At 42.0% G+C, this 23,293-nt stretch overlaps 2 protein-coding genes across 5 annotated transcripts in view; one reads left to right on the forward strand and one right to left on the reverse strand.

Annotated features, from left to right (window-relative positions):
* Positions 1–2,104: 2,104 nt before the first annotated feature.
* Positions 2,105–11,005, forward strand: IDNK (IDNK gluconokinase). Of its 2 annotated transcripts, XM_035309384.1 has the most exons (5): positions 2,157–2,307; positions 2,454–2,484; positions 2,854–2,940; positions 4,585–4,628; positions 9,899–11,005. In XM_035309384.1, exons 1-5 carry the CDS (start codon positions 2,267–2,269, stop codon positions 10,242–10,244), a joined length of 549 nt encoding a protein of 182 aa, XP_035165275.1. In that variant the 5' UTR covers positions 2,157–2,266; the 3' UTR covers positions 10,245–11,005. The 2 variants fall into 2 exon arrangements, with proteins under 2 accessions (XP_035165276.1, XP_035165275.1); XM_035309385.1 differs by lacking the exon at positions 2,454–2,484 and having other exon boundaries at positions 2,105–2,307.
* Positions 11,006–13,781: 2,776 nt separating this feature from the next.
* Positions 13,782–23,293, reverse strand: part of UBQLN1 (ubiquilin 1) — a 30,256-nt gene continuing 20,744 nt past the window's right edge. For 2 of the 3 annotated variants that reach the window (XM_035309382.1, XM_035309380.1), the window contains 4 exons: positions 22,353–22,436; positions 16,997–17,112; positions 16,471–16,639; positions 13,782–14,966 (listed from right to left, as the gene is read on the reverse strand). In XM_035309382.1, the coding sequence (XP_035165273.1) occupies positions 14,811–14,966; positions 16,471–16,639; positions 16,997–17,112; positions 22,353–22,436 (525 nt within the window). In that variant the 3' untranslated portion in view covers positions 13,782–14,810. The remainder of the gene's footprint in view (positions 14,967–16,470; positions 16,640–16,996; positions 17,113–22,352; positions 22,437–23,293) is intronic. The other variant, XM_035309381.1, reaches the window with a different exon arrangement.

Raw genomic sequence — 23,293 nt, forward strand, 5'->3', positions numbered from 1 at the left:
GCTCGATGATCCTTGTGGGTTCCTTCCAGCTTGGGATATTCTATGAGTCTATGATTCTAAGTTTAACAATTTTACTTCTTCAGAAGTGGAATTGACTTAAAAGTCTAGTAAAGAAGAAACACATGTAACATATTTTGTTAAGAATCAGCACCATTATATGATCTCTTATGTGAATATAGTTTGTTCTGTTGTTTGTTGTTTTTTTTCAGTGTCATGAACCTATTCATTTTGCAACCACCTAGAGAACCTTTTCTTAACAGGAAAAAAAAAAAAAAAAAAAAGTAGAAATTCAATGTATGAATGTATGTAATTAAAATGTGGAGATATTTTCCCATAAACTCAACCCTCAAAAATATTTCAATAAATGTCTTTTGTTGTGGCAATGCCCATTAAACAGCCTTTGTTTATTAAAGATAAATAAAAGCAGTCTTCTGTCTACCTATACCTATGATAGCAGTAAAACATTATGATAGCATTAGGTGAATTTTGGATGGGAAGAATTAAATCTAACTGCCTAGATTATTAATTAATTATATCGTTAAACATGTTCATTTAAGATCTCTTTTTGTATTTCAGAACACAATTTCTCACACAGAAACTTGAGATACATGCCAAATAATCATGGCTGTATGAGAAACGTTACAGCAATTTATTTAGAATTAGCACTATTTCCAGTTATGGAACAATTAAATACCTGCAACATAAAGAGCAAACTGTCTATGTAGCATTTAACATCGGAAACTGTGACCTGTAAGACATTTGCAGCTTACTCATCGGAATATTCAATATGATATAATCATCCTTGGTGTCCAACCCGTGTCTCAGTCTTTTCCTGAGTGCTTCCACCCTTTCCAATGCCTTGTGTCAGGCCATCTACTCCGGCCACCTGCTAGCCTTTCCCTCTGTTGGGGTATGGGATGTCCAAGCTCAGTTGATCATAACCACTTTTGCTACCTGAAAGCTGACTGTCTGTCTGTCTGTCTATCCATCTATCTATCTGTCTATCTATATCTATCTGTCTACCTACTTTCTTTGGACTGGAGTTTCCAGACATCCCAGAAATGCCAGCTTAGACCAACCTGCCAAACTCCCTGCCAAAGTCCCTGCTGGGGACTTTGTCCCACTAGTGCCAACTGTGCACTAGCAAAGCAACTCTGCCATTTATGTATGGCATGGATGGTCTGTGCAAGACGAATAAATGCAGTGTCTCTGGTGTCTAACTCCCTGTGCACACACAGGCCACCAGTCCGGAGTGTCAGCTGCAGGCCTGAGCCGCCCCGTGCCAGGACTCCACACAGGTGTTGCTCCCTCCCCATCTGTACCTGGGACACACTCCTACTGCAATGCTTGGGAAAAAAATAAAAATAGAGAGAGAGAGGAAATAAAAATAATTGCTCCAGTCATGTGTTCTCGTCATCCACACTCCATTTAGACTGTGTCAGTTTCCACCGAGAGGCCTCCACACAACTCTTTCTCACACACATGGTATCTGTTATTCCTACCTAGGGCTATGCTGCACTCCTCGTGGCAGCACTAGCTGCAGGCAGCAATTTCTCCACCTAGGATATTTCGTGGTGCTTGAAGATAAGAAGCTGAAACCCAGCCAGATAGGAAGGTGGTGACTGTCTGCCTTCAGAGACGGCGCTGCAAGAGGCAACCTTTGAAGACACAGACATACATAGTGAATCCTCCCGGTGACATTTCTAAGCAGGCGTCCAGAAGCAGCATCAGGGTGTGGTGTGGTGTGGTGTTTTTGTGCCTCGCTTTTCCTCACAGTGGAGCAGGCACACGTCTCCCTCACACGGTGCCCCCACGGAGCCGCCAGGTGGAGCAGCTTCCACCAGCGCTGCGCCCCGTGGCAAAACCTGTCCGCGGCCAGGGAGGTTTGGGGCATTTAAGAAACGTGAATCCGTGAAACCTGAAAGGAAATAGGGCAGCGGAGCAGACCGCGGCACAGGTTAGAGGTGAATTAAGGATTAAGGCAGAGGTTTGTGAGCAAAGGGGTATCCAACAGACACGGAGGCATGCTTTACAAGCCTGACAGAACCTGAAAAGAGGGCCGTGGTTGGAACTAAATGAACCGAGCAGCACCGGGCGGGCCGTGCCGTGCCGGGCTGGGCCTCCTGCCCTGGGGCGGGACCGAGCAGCACCGCCCCGCCGCCGTGCCGCCCTGCCGGAGCCGGGGGCGGGCCGGCGGCGGAGAGGAGGCCGGTGCTGTTCCCAGTCCCGGCCCCAGTCTCGGTCCCGGCCCGCGGCGGGTCTCGCCATGGTGCTGGTGGTGGTCATGGGCGTGAGCGGCTCGGGGAAGTAGGTACCGGGCGGCGGGGCCGGCCGCGGGGCACCCTCACGCCGCGCCTCGGGGCGGCAGGGCCCGGTCCGGGGGTGGCAGGGGTGGGACGGGGGGGACCTGCCCCGGGGCCCTCAGGTAACGAACTGGCTGTGCTTTCTTGCAGGACCACGGTTGGGTCGCGTTTGGCAGCAAAGGTACGAGTGGGTTATTCTGCGGTGGTTTGGCATTGCTTCTGACCAGAAAGCCTGTTCTCACCCCATCGCAGACGGGTAGTACCTAAGCCTGGCGTGACAGCTGTAATGTCAGGGTTCGGCCTGCCCCTTCGCCAAATGCGAATTGGGTGCCCACCAGCAATGCAGTGTAGTCTGTTAACAACAGCCATTGTCATCAGCTGTTGCTGTTACTGAGCTGACTTGGTTGTTGGGATAAACATCATTGCATAAATGGTGATTCACGCTGTGGTGTAAGAGGCCGATAATTTTTAGGTGTCGTCCTATTAAATTCTGGGATCCCTATTAGCTACTCTGCTTTGGCTGAATCCAAATTCATTTATTTTTTCTTAGCTGGGATGGAAATTCTATGATGCAGATGATTACCATTCTTCAGAGAATAAAAAGAAGATGGCATCGGGAATACCACTAAATGACGAGGTAATTTGTATGAATTGTGAAAGAATAGTCATCAAGACCTCTTTGCAAAATCAGACCTTTTGCAAAACCTCTGGCAAATCACATTAAAATAGGTTGTGTTTTGTGTAAACTAGGCTGACTATATACATAGGTTGAATGTGTAGGTCTGAGGTTACTAAGCGAGAGAGGCTTACAAAGTATTCTGCATTTAAAAAAAAAAAAAAAAGTTATCAAAGCATGTTTGATAGCTCAAATAGTTTGCTGATTCAGGATTTATCAGAAATTTTCCTCTACATCAGTATATAGAACTGCAACTTTAGATTACGTACTTCTGCTTTGAATTAAGAACACAAAGACAGAAAAAGGTCTTCCTGTTTCTCTGCTGAAGTACATCAATCTCAACTACTGTAGAGACTACTCTGTAACTTTCTGTTTTATATGCAATTACTTAAAATGCGTTTCCTCCCCTTCAGCCTGTTGTTCAGCCTAAACATGCCAAAATGATCAAGCTTGGTACAAACAGTACTTACAAAGTCAGAGTCTCAAGTAAATTAGCAAAGCTACAACAAGACACCTTTTGAACTTTTTGAAGGAAAACTCTATATGTAAGGCTGAACTAGAGAGTTCTTCAAAACACTGTCTTTAGGCTGAAGATAATATTCTAGGTACTTATTAAACACTTTAATCTGTTTGGAAGTTCATAGAAGCTATCATGTCATGTAAAGTGGCACTACACAGTTGGATGACCGGTGGTTATTGGTGTATGGTGCCAAGTAAGGGGGAAGTATCTCTTTTGAAACGTCAGTGGTGCAAAATTATAAGGGCTTTCTTAACTGCCAGCGGGAAGTGATTTTCTAATGACAGCAACAAAAAACTGTTCCATTTATGGGTCCCTGTTTTCATTTGTTGCACTCACCCAGTAGTAGCTGCACCGAAAGATAAAATGGGAGCAATAGTTTAATGCTCAGTTGGTATGACAAATGTTGCTGTGAGCTTAAGGCCTAAAATCAGATTATACTAAGAAAAACTACCAGTCACTCGCACTGCCTTTGCCAAACTACTGAGCAAAGGTGTTGCAAAATTGTGGCTATGAGAACATTTACTTGTGTTTGCTATTGACATAAAAATTCTATAATTAAGTAGCTGCAAATAGGTACATTTAGATCTGTTCTGACGCCTTGGAGTAGTTCCTGAAAGCCTCAACTCTGATCTGAAGCGTTGCATGTGTATGTCAAGACATAAGGAAAAAGAAATAACCATTCAAGCAGTGAAAGCTGTTATCTTATAGCAGACTTAACATTTGAATTGTATAATAGAAAAGTAAAAGTTAATTGTATAATAGAAGCAAGAGAGAATTTGACTGTCCTTCAAAGGCTTATGAGGTGCATGTTATGTGTAAATACATATTACTTTCGTCAGATACATCTAAGTATTTGTAATATAACAAGTACTATTCCCCTAAAAATACCGTATTGATAAGATGGCTCGCACTTCTTAGCATAGGCAGTGGTAGCAAATCTACATTAGTAAAAAAGAGAATGTAAACTGGACATACTATAAATTTTAATGCTAATTTTCACCTCTAGTGAAATGCTGCCAATCTTAAAAGTGATTATTTCAAATCAATTTTCCAAACAATTTTGAACTAATCTGTTTTGTTTCTAGGACAGGATTCCATGGCTTTGTACATTGCATGATATTCTAAGGAGGTAAGAGAATCTCTAGATTTAAGGAGTTCGGGTTAAAGACAAAATAAAATCCCCCACCTCAAAAATAAGTATTTTCCCCATTGTATTCCAAAACAGAAATGTTTGTGATAGTGTAAGAACTTTTACAGCTAGTAAAAGCATTTTATTTTCACTAATCTAAGGTGTCATAATAATTGCAAAGGGTGAGCTAATCCCTGAATCTGGGGTTATGGGGAATCCCTGGGAAAATCACTGTTTATGATAGTTGTTTTTCTACTGTCTGTAGATCATTTCAAGGATCTGGTTTGATAATAAATCTGACATTGGTTACTTACAATGGGCATAGCCACAGAATACACTAATAATAGGGCAAACATTTTATAAAATATTTTTAGTAATATTAAGATACGGTCCAAAATGCTTAGGCATTTGATAGCTAAAAGATATATTCAGAGGTTTAAATCAGGTGACAAACTCTTTATTCAACTATGAATTTTCATAATTATGTGCTTCCTAAGCTCAAATTACCTTGCCTCAACTATTCAGAGACAAAGATAATTCAAAGTAAATTTCCTTAAACTGAAGATTGTAAACTGAAGATAGTAAAAATATGTAGCTTTAAACTGGAATACTTTATTTACATCTTGCTTTAATTCAGTGTGTTTTGCTAAACCCCTAAGAAGCCCACTTTGTAAAGAGGAATCAGGGGCATGTGGGCCCAGCTGGTGTTCTCCTCAGTCTTTCCATCGAAGGGAAATGGTGTAAGAAGGAAGACACTGATACTGCATGCCAGCAACTGGTTGCAGAATTGATGTTGGCAACAGCATTTTGGTTTCTATAACTATGGGTCCCTGCTGGAGCATCAGCACCTGCTTGGACAAGGTGGGTCCAACTCATTCAGTGAGGCACAGGTATGGCTGGCATGGCTGCAGTGCTGCACTGGAGGGATGGATGCAGGAAGGACAGGCAAGAAAGCCAAGGAACAGGAGTCGCCCTTTGTGAGAGAACACCTGGAATGCATGGAGCTCTGCCTGGGGATAGATGAGGAGCCAGCTGAGAGCTTATGGGTGAGGATTAAAGAACAGAACGATATGTTGACATTGTAGAGGGTGCCTGCTGTAGGTTTTCTGCCTAGGAAGAACAAGTGGATGAAGAGCTTCTAAAGACAGCTCAAGGCGGCCTCGTGTTTGCAAGCCCTGGTCATCAGGGCCTTCAGCCATGCTGATATTTGCACACAGGAACAACACAGCAATACAGGAGGTTTGTAGCATTAATGACAAATACTGACCCAGTGATAGATAAGACAAGAAGTGCTCTACTGAATATCAGTCATCCTACAGAGAAGGGCTTGCTGGGGATGTGAAGCTCAAAGGAAGCTGTGGCTGCAGTGACCACGAGATGGCAGCATTTAGATTCCTGAAAGGAGAAAGGCAAAAAGCAAGAACACAACCCTGTACTTGAGGAGAGCTTATTTCGGCTTCTTCGGGGATCTGCTTGGAAGAGTCCCGTGGGATTAGGCCACTGAAGAAAGATGGGCCCAGGAAAACTCCTTAATATTCAGAAATCACTTGCGCCAAGCTCAAGAGCAGTCCATCCCAATAAGAAGGAGGTCAGGCAAAAGTTCTGAGGCCTGTGAGGAATGAGGATCGTCTGGCAAAACTGAAACATAAGGAAGCATACAGAGAGTGGAAGCAGGGACAGGTAACCCAGGCAGAATGGAGAAACAGTCTGAGGATGCAGAGATGCAGTTAGGAAAGACAAAGCCTGTCTGGACCTGAATTTGGGGTTATCAGTGGTGACAAGTAGGGCTTCTATTAGGTGTATGTAAGTGGAAGACTGGGGAAAAAACAAGTCTGCTGCTGGATTGGGGCATGGAGTGTAGTGACACAAGATATGAAGAAGGTGTTCTGTACCTTGGCCTTTTGCATTTTAGTCTTTACTAGCAAGACTGATCATTATTATTTTTTAATTTATTTTTCAGCCATCTCATGCTCCAGACACCTGTGGGAAAAGTCTGGAGCAAGGGAGTTTTACTCCCAGCAGAAGAGGGACAGGTTAAAGAATACTTGAGCAGAATGGATTTACATAAGTCCACAGACCCTGATGGGATACACCCATGAGCATGGAGGGAGTGGCAGATGATCTTAATAATCTTAATGATCCTTGAACAGTCATGACAACTGGGTGAGGTGCTTGATGACTGGAAGAAAGTAAATGTAACTACTTTATCTTCAAGAAAAAAGGGGGAACTACAGGGAACTGCAAGCTGGTTAGCCTCACTTTTATCCCTGAGAAGGGGATGAAACAACTAATTCTGGACACAGGCACATGAAAGAAGAAACTAGGTAGGAGTAATCATCATGGGAGTAGTTGACAAAGGGCTTGTCATGCTTGACCAACCTGATAATCTTCTATGATGAAATTATGGGCTTAGTAGGCGAAGGGAGAGCAGTGGATATTGTCAGCTGGGACTTCAGTGAGGTTTGGGCTGGGGTCAACTGCATGAAGTTTAACAAGGCCAAGTGCCGGGTCCTGCACCTGGGGCGTAATAATCCCAAGCAGAGCTACAGGCTGGGAGATGAGTGGCTGGAGAGCTGCCAGGCAGAGAAGGACCTGGGAGTGATAGTGGACAGTCAGCTGAATATGAGCCAGCAGTGTGCTCAGGTGGCCAAGAAGGCCAACGGCATCCTGGCTTGTATCAGAAATAGTGTGACCAGCAGGGCTAGGGAGGTGATTGTCCCCCTGTACTCGGCTCTGGTGAGGCCGCACCTCGAGTACTGTGTTCAGTTTTGGGCCCCTCGCTACAAGAAGGACATGGAGGTGCTTGAGCGGGTCCAAAGAAGGGCGACGAAGCTGGTGAGGGGCCTGGAGAACAAGTCCTACGAGGAGCGGCTGAGGGAGTTGGGCTTGTTCAGCCTGGAGAAGAGGAGGCTCAGGGGCGACCTTATCGCTCTCTACAGATACCTTAAAGGAGGCTGTAGCGAGGTGGGGGTTGGTCTATTCTCCCACGTGCCTGGTGACAGGACGAGGGGGAATGGGCTAAAGTTGCGCCAGGGGAGTTTTAGGTTAGATGTTAGGAAGAGCTTCTTTACTGAAAGGGTTGTGAGGCATTGGAACAGGCTGCCCAGGGAGGTGGTGGAGTCACCATCCCTGGAAGTCTTCAAAAGACGTTTAGATGTGGAGCTTAGGGATATGGTTTAGTGGGGACTGTTAGTGTTAGGTTAGAGGTTGGACTCGATGATCTTGAGGTCTCTTCCAACCTCGAAATTCTGTGATTCTGTGATTCTGTTTTTGATACTGTCTTGCATAGGATTCTCACAGAGAAGCTGATGAAGTAGTAGCTGGATGAGCAGACAGGGAGATGGATTGAAAACTGGCTGAAAGGCCAGGCTCAGAAGCTAGTGATCTGTGGCACAAAGTCTAGTTGGAGGCCAGTAATTAGTGGTATATTCCATGGGTAAATACTGACTCTGATCCAGCTTAGCATCTTCATTAGTGGTCTGAGAGTATACCCTCAGCAAGCTTGCAGATGACCCGTAACTGAGAGGAGCATCTGATATGCCAGGTGGTCCTGCTGCCATCCGGGGGGCCTGGACAGGCTGGAGAAGTAGGCTGACAAGGATCTCATGAAGTTCAATAAGCATGCAGAATCCTGTGCCTGGCCTACAGCTACGTGCTGGGGGCCATCCAGCTGGAAAGCAGCTCTGCAGGAAAGGACCTATGAGTCCTGGTGGACACCAAATAGTGAGCCCTTGCTGCAAAGAAGGCAAACAATATCCTGGGCTGCCTTACAAGGGGTGTTGAGAGCAGGTGGAAGGAGGAGTGATCCTTTCCCTCCACCCAGCACTGGTGAAGTAACAACTGGAGTATTGAGTCCAGTTCTGGGGTTTCCAAACTGGAGCTACTCGAGAGAGTCCATCAAAGGGCCATGAAGATGAAGGGACTGGAGCATCTCCCATAGAAAGAAAGACTGGGACTGTGTAACTTCGAGGCAGATTGGGATTTCATCAAGGTGTCTGTGTATTTAGGGGGGGGGGGGGTGTCAAGAAGACAGAACTAGGCTCTTTAGTGTTCAGTGAGAGGTCAAGGGTCAGTAGGCATGAACTGAAACATGAGATGTTTCTTCTGAGCTTAGAGAAGAACTTTGAGTGACTGAGCACTGTCAGCAGTGGTGTTGGACTCTCCGTCCATATGCAGAAGCTGTCTGGATATGGTCCGGGGCAACCTGCTGTAGGTGACCCTGCTTGAACAGGGGCACACAGACCAGATGACCTCCAGAGGCCCCTTCCAACCTCAGCTGTTCTGTGAATTTCCAGAGAGCACTAGAATGCTCAAATGCTGATTTTGCTGCACTCCACCTTCTTGTCCTTTTTGAATTATCACCATTATCAGGTGTTCTTTTAGTTTTTAAATAGGTTAGAAACAGAAGAATGGATATTGTGAGTTTCATGGGGCAGAATTCTGCTGAACTGCTGGCACTCAACCTTTGGGGCATTTTGATGCCTATTCAGAAGCATCTAGGAGCTGAAATGTAGAGAAGGGGCGGTTTAGTCTGGCAAGATGCCTGCCAAAAACCATCAAGATTGGCACTTGACATAGCGAGTTAAGGCTGTGACTCATCGCATCATACTTACCTGGTTACAACTGCCTCCTTGTGGTGATGGTTCACTTCACCTGCTTGCACCTTTACTGCAAATAGGAAGAGGATGATCACCACAGACAGCCACCACCTGCCCCTTGTGTACAGCCTGCTCCAAGTACACTCTGTCCCTTTGTGGATCATTGGATTGATTGTTTAGGGGCAGGCTGAAGGGGAAGCAAACCACACCAAACGCTGTGTACCATCAGCCACGTATTTCCCACACTGCATGGAATTACCCTGCGTGCATAAATCATCTCAAAAGTTACTCTGCCAAAATGTCACGTCTAGCCAGCTTCCTCAGTGTTGTATTTCTTAAAGCTCTTCTTCCTCTGGCTTTACACAGTAGCAATTGCTAGCGTGTGCACACCAGCTGGTCATATCTTGTTGGAGCGGGCATTGATTTACTGAGAGGTGTTTCTAGATTATTATGCTAGCTCAGTGCTTTTTGTCACATGCTAGCCCAAGGCCACTGTCCATCTCCAGAAACTTTCCAAAATCAACTGTACTTTAACAGTGCCTAATGCTAACATGTAATTGCAAGTAGTTGGAAGCAGGTGGCATTGGTTTGCCTACCACTACTCCCCAGGCTGTCCTCTACAAGGATACAAGGTTTGCCTCCCATGACATTATATGTTTTTGTATTTGACAGAGAAGAATCATCTAGACAACATGCTGTGCTGGCCTGTTCAGCACTGAAGAAAATGTATAGACATATACTAGTTAGTGGAGTATCTGCAGTTGAAAACAACCAGCCAGAGAGACCAGGAGAAAATGTAGCCCTGAAGATCCTCTTCGTTCATCTGGATGGTCCTATAGAGCTCATTGCTCACCGCCTGGAGAAGAGGAGAGGACATTTCATGCCAGTGGAACTACTCAAGTCTCAGTTTGACACTCTAGAGCCTCCTAAAGCACCAGAAAACTTTATTACTGTCAGTCTAGAAAAATCTCTTCCTGAAATAGTGATGGAGATTGAGAAGGCCATTTTTTCAGGGTAAGGCTTTTCCAGAGTAAGTTTCTGAATTACATTTGCAGAAATTCACTTGGCAATACCAGGGTTATGAAACAGCATTTTAATTAAAGTTAATCAAAGCAACTTGTTTTTCCCAATATTTGAATTACAATATTAAGAGCTGGTTCACTACTCTTGGTATTTTTATCATGGCTATCTAAAAGACATGCAATGTGAAATTTTAAAAAACTGTCAGCAATGTTTGAATTCCTTACCATAGTAAGTCAAAATCTGTATTAGAATCTAAGCAGAGCCAGCTTTTGAAAATCCCATCAAGGTTCACACACAAGAATTATTTTTTAATTTTTACTGTCATATATGAGAAAGGCACATCTATTAAGCGATTAAATAATTTACAGCTTTGTTAAAAACAGTATATTTATTTTCTTACTAGTATAAAAGGAACATGCATGATGAGATTTATGATGAGATTTAATGCCTGACATTGCTACTGTCTCACTGCCAGGTCTTTAACAGGTTGTAACTTCTGTGTTTGTGTCCTTACCAGCCTCCCCAGGGCAGTGGGGAGGCTGGCACCTTCACCAGCTCTTCAATACATGCACTGAACACCAAGTTAGAAAATGTGAGGGGAAAAAAAAAAAAGGTAACAGTTGTGAAGTAATGTACAAAATGCAATTGTATGGAAAGCTTCAGAAATAAAGTGTAAGGAGCATCATATTGGCTGTGAACTAGCATCTTTCGTGTACAAAGTGTAACCTTGAATAAACTACAGGATGTGTCAACCAGTGAAGATACCAAATACAAAATCGATGAATCACACAACTCATGCTTCAAAACATCTTTGGACGAATTTTTACCTGGTTAACTGGTTGAAAAGCGTTTGCTTTATCATTTTGTATTAATAGTAAGGGCTTTGTGGCTTACCATGCAAATTGCTATGCCCTGATCAGTGCTATAAATGAGCACTGCACGCTCATTTATATTAAAGTGCAAGAGACATCTGAGTGCTTCTTAACAGCCTCACATTTCAGAGACCTACTGACTAGTCAGAATAGAAAAATTGAGTCAAGTATGACAAATCAAAGAAATGGCACCCTCTTGTGGTACTTCTGCTTTTAGTGCGGTCTTCATATCTTCCCAATACACCACTAACAAGCAAAGTGCTTTTCCAGTACATCATCTATTACATAAAGACTTAGGCTTTTTTTTTTTCAGCTGCAATAAACTAGATCCAGGACACTACAGAATTGCATCCTGTCACAAACGTGATTTAGACCCTCAAATCAAAAAAGAAACTGGGTTGTTTTCAATCATGTTTTAAAAAGTTAGATTCCAGATTTCAGATCCGCGTGTTTTGTGTTTATATTGTGCTCACAAATTAGCCAGTACTAACAGAAAATTCTGCTTAGCAGGTCTCTCACCACATACACAACAGCTCCCCCAGATATACTACGGCTGTACATGTGTATAGTGGGAGATCGCAGAACAGTCTCTGTACATAAGTTCCATTTACCTGCCCAGATTAAGACTCTATGGGGGATGATATATTCAGGGTAGGTGCAATTCAGATTATTTATATTTAGCTCAAGTTATTTGGATAGAAGTTTTCTGTGCCTATTTCGAAATGCCTTGAACAAAGGCAGCAAAAACTGAGAAAGAAACATTTGGAATTATAAAGTGCTTTTCCTGTCTCAGATATGATTTCAAGTATAGAAGATGCATACGCTACCTCCTCAAGAATATGTGCCTAGCAGTTTGTAACATGCTGGGTAAATGCTGTACATAATTACAAAAAGCACTTAGGAGCATTTTGCAATATTACATTGAAGAAATAAAAATGAAATGTTAGTTCCCAATAGCAGTATTTGTTCATACATTAAATACAAGAAAGGTAGAATCATCTTAAACCATGCAAGCTTACCGGTAAAGGCAAAGGAAGAGACCCAGCTGCCTGCCAGTTAAGTTCCAAAGTGAGATGGTTATTTTATTATGCAGGCACTGAACAAAAGAATTGGTCCACATAATTTACAAAACTAGCCATCTTGCTAACACATTCCCAAGTGTGATCTTTCACTGTTAGAGGGGTAATAAAAACTAAGCCACCTATAGACCTAGCCCAACCTACTGCTGTTTTTAAATTGTTTTCTGACAAAACTAGAATTCCTCATGTGCAAAAGATGGCTCATTGTTCTTCCAATACTTATAAAAAAGTTACTGTTGTTACTATTTGGTAAATATTGGTTATACCTCAAGAAGTAATCTTATTGCAAGGGCTTATTGGTATAATTCAGATCAAACATCTTTTCTTGAATTCCAGTGGAATTTGACTTCAAATATCATCTCTCTTACTTGAGAGAGAGAGTACTCCATGCTTCAGGAAAACATTAGTTCAAGTTAGATTCATTGTTTTAGTGTCTTGATAAAGCTTGGTAAAAAAGCATTGCTCATCTCACTCATCCTTTCATTTGATAGTAGAATTATAGATGTTACACACTGTACTCGTAAAAGTACCCACCTTCTGAATGACATGGGGGTCTCACTTTTTTAAGGCAGGATCCCAGTAAAGCACAATATATCATGAAGTCAGATTAGTTACTGTGAAGATCCTAACAAACAGCTACTGTTAAAGTCATTGTAAACAGGTAGTAATTATTCTACAGAAACTACTTGCCATGACTTCCCTGTCATAGCCTTCTGCTCAAATGCAGTGAAAGCTACCCACTGAAACAGAAGTCATTGTGAAGACTAGTTCCCATGTGGGTCTATTATAATTGACTAGAAAATAAAGTAATAATAATTTTATACCCAAACTAGATGGATTTGAATAGGTTATAATGATATAAAGCTTATCTTACCAGGATATTCTATTTTAATCGTTTTACTTATTTACTACACTCTGATGCTGGATCTGAGACTTTGATCTAGAGGCGCAGACCAGCCAACCAAGAGACTTTCTTGAACTTTTCCCAGTAGCATACATCAGCATTATTTTATCAATCTACTTACTGGCAAAATAAGAGAAAAGGTTACTGGACAGTGAACTCTTCTGTGTGAAGAATACAATTCAGTTACTGCCAACAAAACTGCTATGCTAAAAGTTTTAAGTTCTTAAAAGTTTTAAAGTTTCACACTTTGGTCAACTTTTCTCTTTTCTGTCCTGTTATAGTTTTGTTTCATTAAACTGATTAACACCTTTGAGTTAAAACTGGTAATTTTAAGCCACTGGCAAGCCATGATTTTTAAGCAAACTAAATATATACTTACCATCAAAAGACTGTTCAAGTCAAGTATTAAAAGCAATACAGGAATTCAGTGAGAATATCCACAACCAAGGCAAATCCTATTCAGAAACACACAGCAGCATATAATCCCCACTATATCTAAAGTAGTAGTCTTGAGTATCATATGCCCCTTAGCCTCTTCCCTCCACTTCATACTCAGAGAATTCTTCACAAATCTTAGCCCCAAATCAGTAAATATTCATAGTTTACAGTCAAAGGCCAGGTATTAAGGTACTCAGTCATCCTAAATTCTAAATCATCCAATGCAAACACACAGGCAAGATGCTTAAAGATTTTTTAATTTATTTATTACCTGTGCACAACAGAGGTAACTACCAATAAAAACTCAAAAGATATACAGTATTTTTTACATGGTGTTTAAATGTAATTAGAGTATCATGTGACAGTGTGTGAAACTGATGTTACCAATTGCAAATCAATACATGTTAGAATCTCAATGGAACAAACCCAAAAGCCTTAGAAGCAGTTTGAGAGCACAGGGCAGTACCCCTTAAATTTTCACAATGATTGAAGTAATTTACAGTTAATCTTCAGTAATATTGAGACAATGTTACAATCCAAGTTTCTGTACAGTTAGATTTAAAGAGATAACCAGAACAGTACTTCTAGTATATTTTAAACAAACTTACCTAAGCTTTTTTTTTGCTGAGATGGTTACCAAATAGGCTGAAAGATTCTACACTGAAAACATGTCTTGCGACTTTTTTTCTGGCTTTTTTGGTTACTTATAATTTCATTATATTGCAATGTGTAAATTCTAGAAATGAGCTGTTTCCATTATATATACTGTGTTTATACTTTATACAAATTAAAGCAAAAATGGTAGATCACTCAAGTGGTATAAATCTTACAGCATTTTGCTAGCAAAAAGTACATGCCGAAATCACAATAAGCAGTATTGGTACCCACAAATTATAGCTTTAATTTGTTTCCTTTTTAATTTGTATTCTACATAAATTACTACTGAAGGCTAATGTTTAAGTAGTAAATAAACTGGACAGTTGCAGGTGAGACAAAAACTGTTCACCCAACTGTGAAAGCTGATATTGTTTCAAAAAATCACAAATAATGCAAAACGAAAGAAGTGTGATGCATGCAACAACTGAGGGAAAATTCATTGATCCCCATTGTTTGAAGAAAACTACTTCACTCCACCTTAAAATGCATTAGACTGATTTTAGTTATAACTAGACAATCCCAAAAGTCAGAATGAAATAAAGCAAGTATTTTAAAGATTTAAGAGCTGTTATCAAAAATAAATTACATTTTTTCAAGTTAAAGAAACACTGCTATGAAGGCTGAGAGCCCAGGAGCCTTTCAATAGCTGCATTGATGTCTCCTCCCGTTGCTATTAGCGCTTGCAAGTTTGCTTCACGGTTCAAAAAGCCCATTGCACTCAGCTGCTCCAGTTGTTGCTGAAATCTAACTTCTGGATTTTGTAACTGCTAAGAACAAAATTTTAAGCTATAAAACCATAATACATATTTGGCAAAGTACATGATATAAGCATAGTTGGTCATGCAATTTTTCCCTGTCTTTACTAAGATTGGCTTAAACCTTTTCAAGTTCCTAAAACTAGAATATGACAAAAGTTCAATTCCCTACTGAATTACGTTGTATTTGAAGAGTATCTACACTTACATGACATACCTGAATTTGAGGAAAAACTGCTCATCTGATAAAAAGGGAATACAATTAAATTTGGTAAATTTATATCCTATGAATAATTTCTTAATATTAGCTACAGATACCGATTATATGCATATTTTATTTAGATATCCATATTATCCACTGTGTAATATGGATGCATATATGTAACTATACATACACACTATAGATAGATAATATATATACACACACACATACACACAAGATATATATAGATTTTTTTTAAACAGTTCAATATAGCAATGTTGGACAGCAAGATTTTGTTGATAAATGCTGCTGGCAATGGTGAATGTAATAGGCTTTCTTTGTTTAGTATAAAAATCAACTCCTTTAATGTTACAAGAATTTGTTGATTAAAGTTACCAGAACTCTAACTATTAAAAAGCTTCAGCATAAAGCAAACTGATAGCTTTTATAGATTGATCCTGTGCATACGTGGCAAAATTCTTCTAATTCAATTTAAAGGCATTTTTGAATTAGAACAATTATATGAAAATAACATGCTGGACCAATACCAAGATGACAATTTTTGGAATCAATGAGAATTTAGATATTAAACAAAACTTCTGCAGCTACTGCTGCAAAATTGTTCCAATTTAACAATTTCATCCATGAAGAAATTACTACCAGTAATAGCTCCAAACATGTGGTTCCAAACCAGTACAAAGTAAAGACATAACCCGACACTGAAGAAATGTCCCTCACTGCCACCACCTGCTTCCCCTAAACACGACTAAGCAGAATACTCCATCAATACTTCATCAGTAGGACATGACAGCCTAACAAGATGCACTGCAGCCTGGACCTGCAGGATGTCCATGAAGCATACAACAAATTCAGGCCTCCAAAACATGGAGTGTGGTTATTCCAAAGTCTGGGACAGAGACTTAGTCACAGCTACAAAGTAACAACAATACAGACAAAAAGCACACAGATGATGGTTTTCAGTAAGCTAGTCTCTTTCCTGAGCCCATCTTTTATTTGTCAATGAACCTCACCACCTCAATTTGCATTTTTCCAGGCACTTTAGAAATTCAGGGGCATGAAGATGAGCCTATAAAAAAAATTGTATGTTCAGAGGACACTTTTACTCAAATTTGATGTTTTTCAATTATTTACTTGCACAGCTGCAACACCACTTTTAAGCCTCTTCTGCTTTCTTCTGCCCATAATTATTCTGAGCTCTTCTTTCAACTCTCAGACTCCTTTTTAGGGGTTTCGAGTGAAAAATGCAATAATAATTAAAAAAAAAAAAAAAAAGAATATAGTGATCTACATTACCTGAGCATTTGCACCAGCAAGCGCCTGCAACATCTGTTGGACAAACTGCTGGTGACTGGGTTCAGTAGATCCTGATGCTGGACTTGTATTTTCACTGGGAACAGAACTAGATACAGTGGACCCTGTAGGAGCTCCTGTGCTTCCCAGTCCACCTAAACCAGGATTAAATCTGCACAAATGACAGAAAAAAATGCCTCACTTGCATAATAAACACAAGCTTAATTATAATGTCTCTTCTGTTCCTAAACTTAATAACCAAGTAAAAATACTGCCAAATATAGAGTGGCTAACAATTTAAGTAACATACTAAGACAAAGACCATAGCCATCACTGTTTAAAAATGCAAAAAATGCACTACAGACAAAATCATGAAAAGATTCCAAAACAAGTTTAGTGAAACTTAAAAAAAAAAAAAAAAAAAAGCAAAACCAAGTCTATATATGTGATAAATCTCTACATGTAAAAAGAAGGAGCAATATAGTGCAAGAGAGGAGTTCTTGTCTAAACTTTTAAGACCAATTCTCACCCGGGTATAAGTCCTGGTGCTTCTGTTGCTAGTGTCTGCAAGCCCTGCTGAATCTGTAGCAAAGCCTGCATTGCTCTAGGGTTTGACATAGCTGATAATGTGTCAGGATTCTGCATCTAAGAAAAGGAGAGAAATCTGTTAACTGAATCATATACAAATGTTCAATGTTATTTTTTTAATCACAGATGTTTTATAGAATCTGACATTCTTTCCAAAGTTGTTTTTCAACTTTAAATTTGAGTATTTGGTAGAAGGAGTAGAACGGCATAGGTAGATGACTGGCTGAGGGGGTGGTGTCTGGATCAGGGATTTGGGTATTTTGATCCTGGGCCATCCTTTGAGAGGCCGGGTATGTGGGCTGCGGACAGACACCTACTGAGCAAGTGGAGCGCAACTGTGTTGGGGAGCAAGCTCTCTGGGCTGATTACCAGGGCTTTAAACTAGGTTTGATGGGGGAAGGGAGGGGAGCTAAAAGTGACAGAGAAGGGCTGGGGGAAGTCATCACTACTGTCACTGTTGAAGACAGGGAAAAACCTCTGAGCTCTCCCATAGGATTCTCTGAGAGCTCCTCAGAGAAGGTACTGTTCCCGATGCCCCATATGGTTTCTTCTTCTTGCATCCCCCCAGGGGTAACTGCACCTGCTGCTTCCCTAAAGTGCCTGTACGCCAATGCGCGGAGCATGGGAAATAAACAGGATGAGCTCGAGATCTATGTTCGGTCACGGGGCCATGATCTCGTTGCGATCACTGAGACGTGGTGGGACAGCTTGCATGACTGGAACGCTGTCATGGAGGGCTATGTCCTCTTTAGGAAAGACAGGCTGGGGAAGCGAGGGGGTGGGGTTGCCCCTTATGTGAGGGAGCAATTAGAGTGTACCCAGCTCCACCTGGGGGAGGGTGAAGGACAGGTGGAGAGCTTGTGGGTGAGAATTAAGGGGTGGGCTGGTATGGGGGACACGGTGGTGGGGGGTCTACTATAGGTCACCAGATCAGGAGGAGGAGGTCGATGAGGCCTTCTACGAGCAGCTGCTAGTAGCCTCACGATCACAAGAGACGGTCCTCATGGGGGACTTCAATTACCCAGACATCTGCTGGGTAAGCAACTCGGCCAGGCACGCGCAGTCCAAATGGTTCCATTTTCTGATGCAGGTGGTGGAGGAGCCGACGAGGCGGGGGGTGCTCCTGGACCTTGTTCTTACCAACAGGGATGGGCTTGTCAGGGACGTGAAGGTTGGGGGCAGCCTGGGATGCAGCAACCATGAGATGGTGGAGTTCCAGATGGAACTAGGCAGAGGAAGTAAGGCTAAAAGCAGGATTGCTACCCTAGACTTTCGAAGAGCCAACTTTGACCTCTTCCAGGACCCGCTTGGGAGCATTTCACAGGCTAGCCTGCTTGAGGGCAAGGGTGCTTGTGAGAGCTGGGCTACATTTAAACAGCACTTCTTCCATGCTCAGGATCAGGGCATCCCGAAAAATAGGAAATTGGGGAAGGGGGGCAGGAAACCTGCGTGGATGAGCAAGGAGCTCACTGATAAGATCAAAAGGAAGAGGAAGGACTAAGAAATGTGGAAAAAGGGCCTGTCCTCTTGGGAGGAGTATAGACATGTTGTCAGGGCCTGCAGGGACGTGATGAGGAAGGCTAAAGCCCACCTAGAGATGAGGCTTACTAAAGAGATAAAAATAAGAAGGGTTTTTTCAAGTATGTAAACAGCAAAAGGAAGACTAGGGATAATGTGGGTCCCTTGCTGAACGAGGTGGGGGTCCTGGTCACGGAAGACGCCAAGAAGGCAGAGGTACTGAATGCTTTCTTTGCTTCAGTCTTTGCTTCAAGGACACCCCCCCGGGACTCCTCACCCCTGGCAAGAGGACAAAGGATCTGGGAAATGGAGGGCTCCCCCCTGGTGGACGAGAGAGTGGTTCGGGAGCGTCTGAGTGGGCTCAACGCACACAAACCCATGGGTCCCGATGGGATGCATCTGTGTGTGCTAAGGGAGCTGGCAGATATGGTCTCTATCATCTTTGAAAGGTCCTGGAGAACGGGTGAGGTGCCTGAAGACTGGAGGATAGCCAATGTCACTCTGGTCTTCAACAAGGGCAGGAAGGAGGATCCAGGAAACTACAGGCCAGTCAGTCTCACCTCTGTCCCTGGAAAGGTGTTGGAGCAGTTTGTTCTGGATGCCATCTCCAAGCAATTGGAAGAGAAGAATGTTATGAGGAGTAGTCAGCATGGATTCACCAAGGGGAAGTTGTGCTCAACCAACCTTGTTGCCTTCTATGATGGCATCACCAGATGGGTAGATGGGGGGAGAGCGGTGGATGTCATCTACCTTGACTTCAGCAAGGCTTTCGATACTGTCTCCCGTGACATCCTGCTAGCAAAGCTGAGAAAGTGGGATAGATGAGTGGACGACGAGGTGGGTTGAGAACTGGCTGACTGGCTGAGCTCAGAGGGTGGTGATCGGCAGAGCAGAGTCTGGCTGGAGGCCTGTGACTAGCGATGTTCCCCAGGGGTCGGTGCTGAGTCCAGTCTTGTTCAACGTCTTCATCGACGACCTTGATGAGGGAATAGTGTCTGCCCTCAGCAAGTACGCTGATGACACAAAGCTGGAAGGAGTGGCTGACACACCAGAAGGCTGTGCTGCCATTCAGCGAGACCTGGACCAGCTGGAGAGCTGGGCAGGAAGAAACCAGATGCGGTTTAATAAGAGCAAGTGTAGAGTCCTGCACCTGGGAAGGAACAACCGGACGTATCAATATAGGCTGGGGGATGACTTGCTGGAGAGGAGCTCTGCGGAGAAGGACCTGGGGGTCCTGGTGGATGACAGGTTGACCATGAGCCAGCAGTGTGCCCTGGTGGCCAAGAGGGCCAATGGGATCCTGGCGTGCATTAAAAGGAGGGTGGCCAGCAGGTCAAGGGAGGTGATCCTCCCCCTCTACTCTGCCCTGGTCAAGCCTCACCTGAAGTACTGTGTCCAGTTCTGGGCTCCCCGGTACAAAAAAGACAGGGATCTCCTGGAAAGAGTGCAGTTGAGGGCCACAAAGATGATATGGGGCCTGGAGCATCTTTCCTATGAGGACAGGCTGAGAGACCTGGGTCTGTTCAGCCTGGAGAAGAGGAGACTGAGGGGGCATCTTACCAATGTCTATAAATATCTGAGGGGTGGGAGACAGAAGGATGTAGCTAACTTCTTCTCAGTGGTTTGTGGGGATAGGACAAGGGGCAATGGCCATGAAATAGAACACAGGAAGTTCTGCACCGACATGCTAAAGAACTTCACGGTGAGGGTGATGGAGCACTGGAACAGGCTGCCTAGAGAGGCTGTGGAGTCTCCTTCTCTGGAGATATTCAAGGCCCACCTGGACGCCTACCTGGGCAGCCTGCTCTGATGATCCTGCTTTGCATGGGGGTTGGACCCCATGATCTTTCGAGGTCCCTTCCAACCACTACAGTTCTGTGATATTTACATGTAATACTTCAGGTATTTTATTATTTTTTTGATAAAACTTTAATTGAAGGTCATCGAGGAACTCTCTAGAGATGGACAAAGCCTTTCAAATAAGGAGTACACCAGGAAAAGTATTTTTCATTACTTCTAGCAGGCTATCACCTTTCAAACCCATAGGATTGTATTAGTCCATCATCATTCTAGGATTAGTCTCCCGTTTTACACTACTGGTGAGCAACAACACCAAATACAATGAAACTCAGCTAAAAGGTATCTAATAAAAAGATTTATTCCCCTTTCCTAGCTAAATTCAGACCACAGCAGTAAGATCGTGACAGCTTGGGCATGTGTTGATACTCATAATGCCCTTGTCAACTATAGAAATATAAATACATACAGTACAAAACACACTAGCAAGCAAATGCATAGCATTAAAGAGCCCTCACTCTACTATGACTTCAACTAAGAGGTGCCTTTCACATCTACAGATAATTTTAAAGGCAAATCTTTTTGATTTCTGACATGTCCAGAAACCAGACTATTTTAGATAAAAATTTAAAACTGCGGGCTTATGCTCACCTCTGCTTAGAGATGCCACCCACAAGTAAAAAGCTATTTGTTTCAGTCACAACTGAGGCAGTCTTAGTAGGAAGACCTAATTCCAACAGCAGACAGGCTGATTAATCTTAGCAGCTTCCACTTGGCAACTAGACCAAATTCCTTCTGCTGCAAAAACATTTTAGATACACAAAGAACTGCACATATTATGGTCAAAATTTCTCTGGTCAAAAGCAGAATTGCAGGAAGTCTGTCTGGAATATGGGTGTGTAACAAGACTTAAACACAGCCACCTATTAACACGGAGAGTGCTCATCTCTTGGATTTTAATCTTCGTGATAGCTAAAAGTCAGAGAATAACTAAGCATATAGCTGGCAAAGTCTACCCAAGTCTTTAAAAACATTCTGGGTCCCTCACAGTAAGCTGCCGTAATCACTCTGCTTAAGAAAACAATCTATAAACCGTGACTTACTGTCCAATATTCGGAGTTTTTTTATACAGAAAATGGTGGCCCAATTATTTTCAGAACACTTAGGTGATCATATCTCTACTAGTGTTACTGATTCCAGCTGTTGAGCAGCAATTCTTGTTAAGAATTCTAAAAGCTGCCAGGGAGTAGCTCACAGATGAGTTTTCCTAGTTTTGCAGGTAATTGCCCGTTATTGCAAGAGATGCGTTTCCATTATACCAAGGAACATTTTATGGTTCCTGTCCCCCAGTCCCATCATATAATGCCAACAGGCAAGTAAGGAAATACAAACTGCAATATTGTCAACATTCTGAGATTAACACAGATACTTTTTCAGTTTAGTTCATCTGCTAATGCTATTTATCATCTGACACAACATAGTGAAGACTGAGAAGTAGCTGTGTCTACACTGTAAACACGGTGTGGATACTGATGTAAAGAGAGAGCAAAGGAACAGAAATCATAGAATCAGAGAAATGATTCCTGCTGTTTCTTCACTAACTAGCATTTATTTGTGGATTTCAAAATTAAGTGTGGTATTAGCTTCTCACATACTGAGTCATCACAAAGTAGTGACATCATGAAACATTACAACCATTCATGTAGTTAAAACAATTTAAGTAGTTTCTTCTGAACGCTGAACTTGCTCCTGTAATTCATGTGTGTCTTAATTTTACTCATAACACTGCCTGCTTGCAGTAAGATCTTAGCAATACCATTTATTTACTCCAATTTACAGGGACAAACTAACATGGGACAAACTAACAGTGTCTAAAGCTAATGAGAATGTATTTAACAGTCTTTTAGCCAAATAAGAAAGGACAACAGCTTACTGAAAAAAATCAGTTGTGACATTTATTATTAACTAGTATCTCATCTTACTTGCTGAAGGAAAGTAGGAAGCTGTTGTCTCATTTGTTCCTGAAGCTGAGGATTTCCAGCAAATAAAGGATTATTCAACATCATCTACGGGACAAAAATGTTTAACATTAAAGACCAAGCAGTAGAAACCAGTGGGCTTTAAGACAATTACTTATCACATATGAATCATACAGAGGATGATAATCGTCTATGAAAATAAGCTCACAGAAAAGTCACCTTCTACTACTTTGACCAGAACTTGTTATAAACTACCAACAATGTAATGTTATAAACCACCACAATGTTATAAACCACCACACAAGGTAGGGATTTATTATTTAGAAAAAAAAAAAATCTTTAAGTGAAAATAATGCCAGATACTTGGCAAGACAACCTAAATTATATCACTAGACAATCCTTTTCTGCTCAGTGTCTATTTGATATTTAAATGACACAGTTTCTCTGTAAACATCATCTGCAAAAAGTCAGGTATATTTTCCAAGCCAGTATTCCTTAGATAAAGTAATTTCTTTTCTGTAAGTTCAGCATTTGACTTTGGATATTATTGCTCTAAGTAAAATTTGAAAGCACTTCTGTACCATTCACAAAACATCAGTATCTGTACTTTTATAGCAAGCAAGGGTCACAGGTAAGAAAATAAAACCAGAATAACACCTAAAACTGGCATCAACACTTCCCCCTTCACTTCTCTCAGACTAGTGTTGGTATTTATTTGCTGGAAGATCTATCTACTTTAACTCCTTAATTTGTTTTATTTAACTGTCTCTTAAGCTAGGTCACAAGTTTAGGGCTGTACACAACATACACAAACTTACAAGTTACTTCTAAAGAACGCCTGGCAGAATTCAACTACAAATTGAAGAAACTCACTGCAACAGATTGTTAAAGGTAACCAGGTAATAATTTCATTGAGCTAGGCATTGACATACTTCAAGAACTGT

This window comes from Oxyura jamaicensis, chromosome Z (assembly GCF_011077185.1).
Source record: "Oxyura jamaicensis isolate SHBP4307 breed ruddy duck chromosome Z, BPBGC_Ojam_1.0, whole genome shotgun sequence".
NCBI lineage: Eukaryota > Metazoa > Chordata > Aves > Anseriformes > Anatidae > Oxyura > Oxyura jamaicensis.

Excerpts from the sequence above, each read along its gene's own strand:
- IDNK (XM_035309384.1), top strand. The coding sequence starts at position 2,267 with ATGGTGCTGGTGGTGGTCATGGGCGTGAGCGGCTCGGGGAA. Across the intron at positions 2,485-2,853 it reads GGTCGCGTTTGGCAGCAAAG|CTGGGATGGAAATTCTATGA; the intron begins GTACGAGTGGGT and ends ATTTTTTCTTAG. Across the intron at positions 4,629-9,898 it reads TTGCATGATATTCTAAGGAG|AGAAGAATCATCTAGACAAC; the intron begins GTAAGAGAATCT and ends TGTATTTGACAG.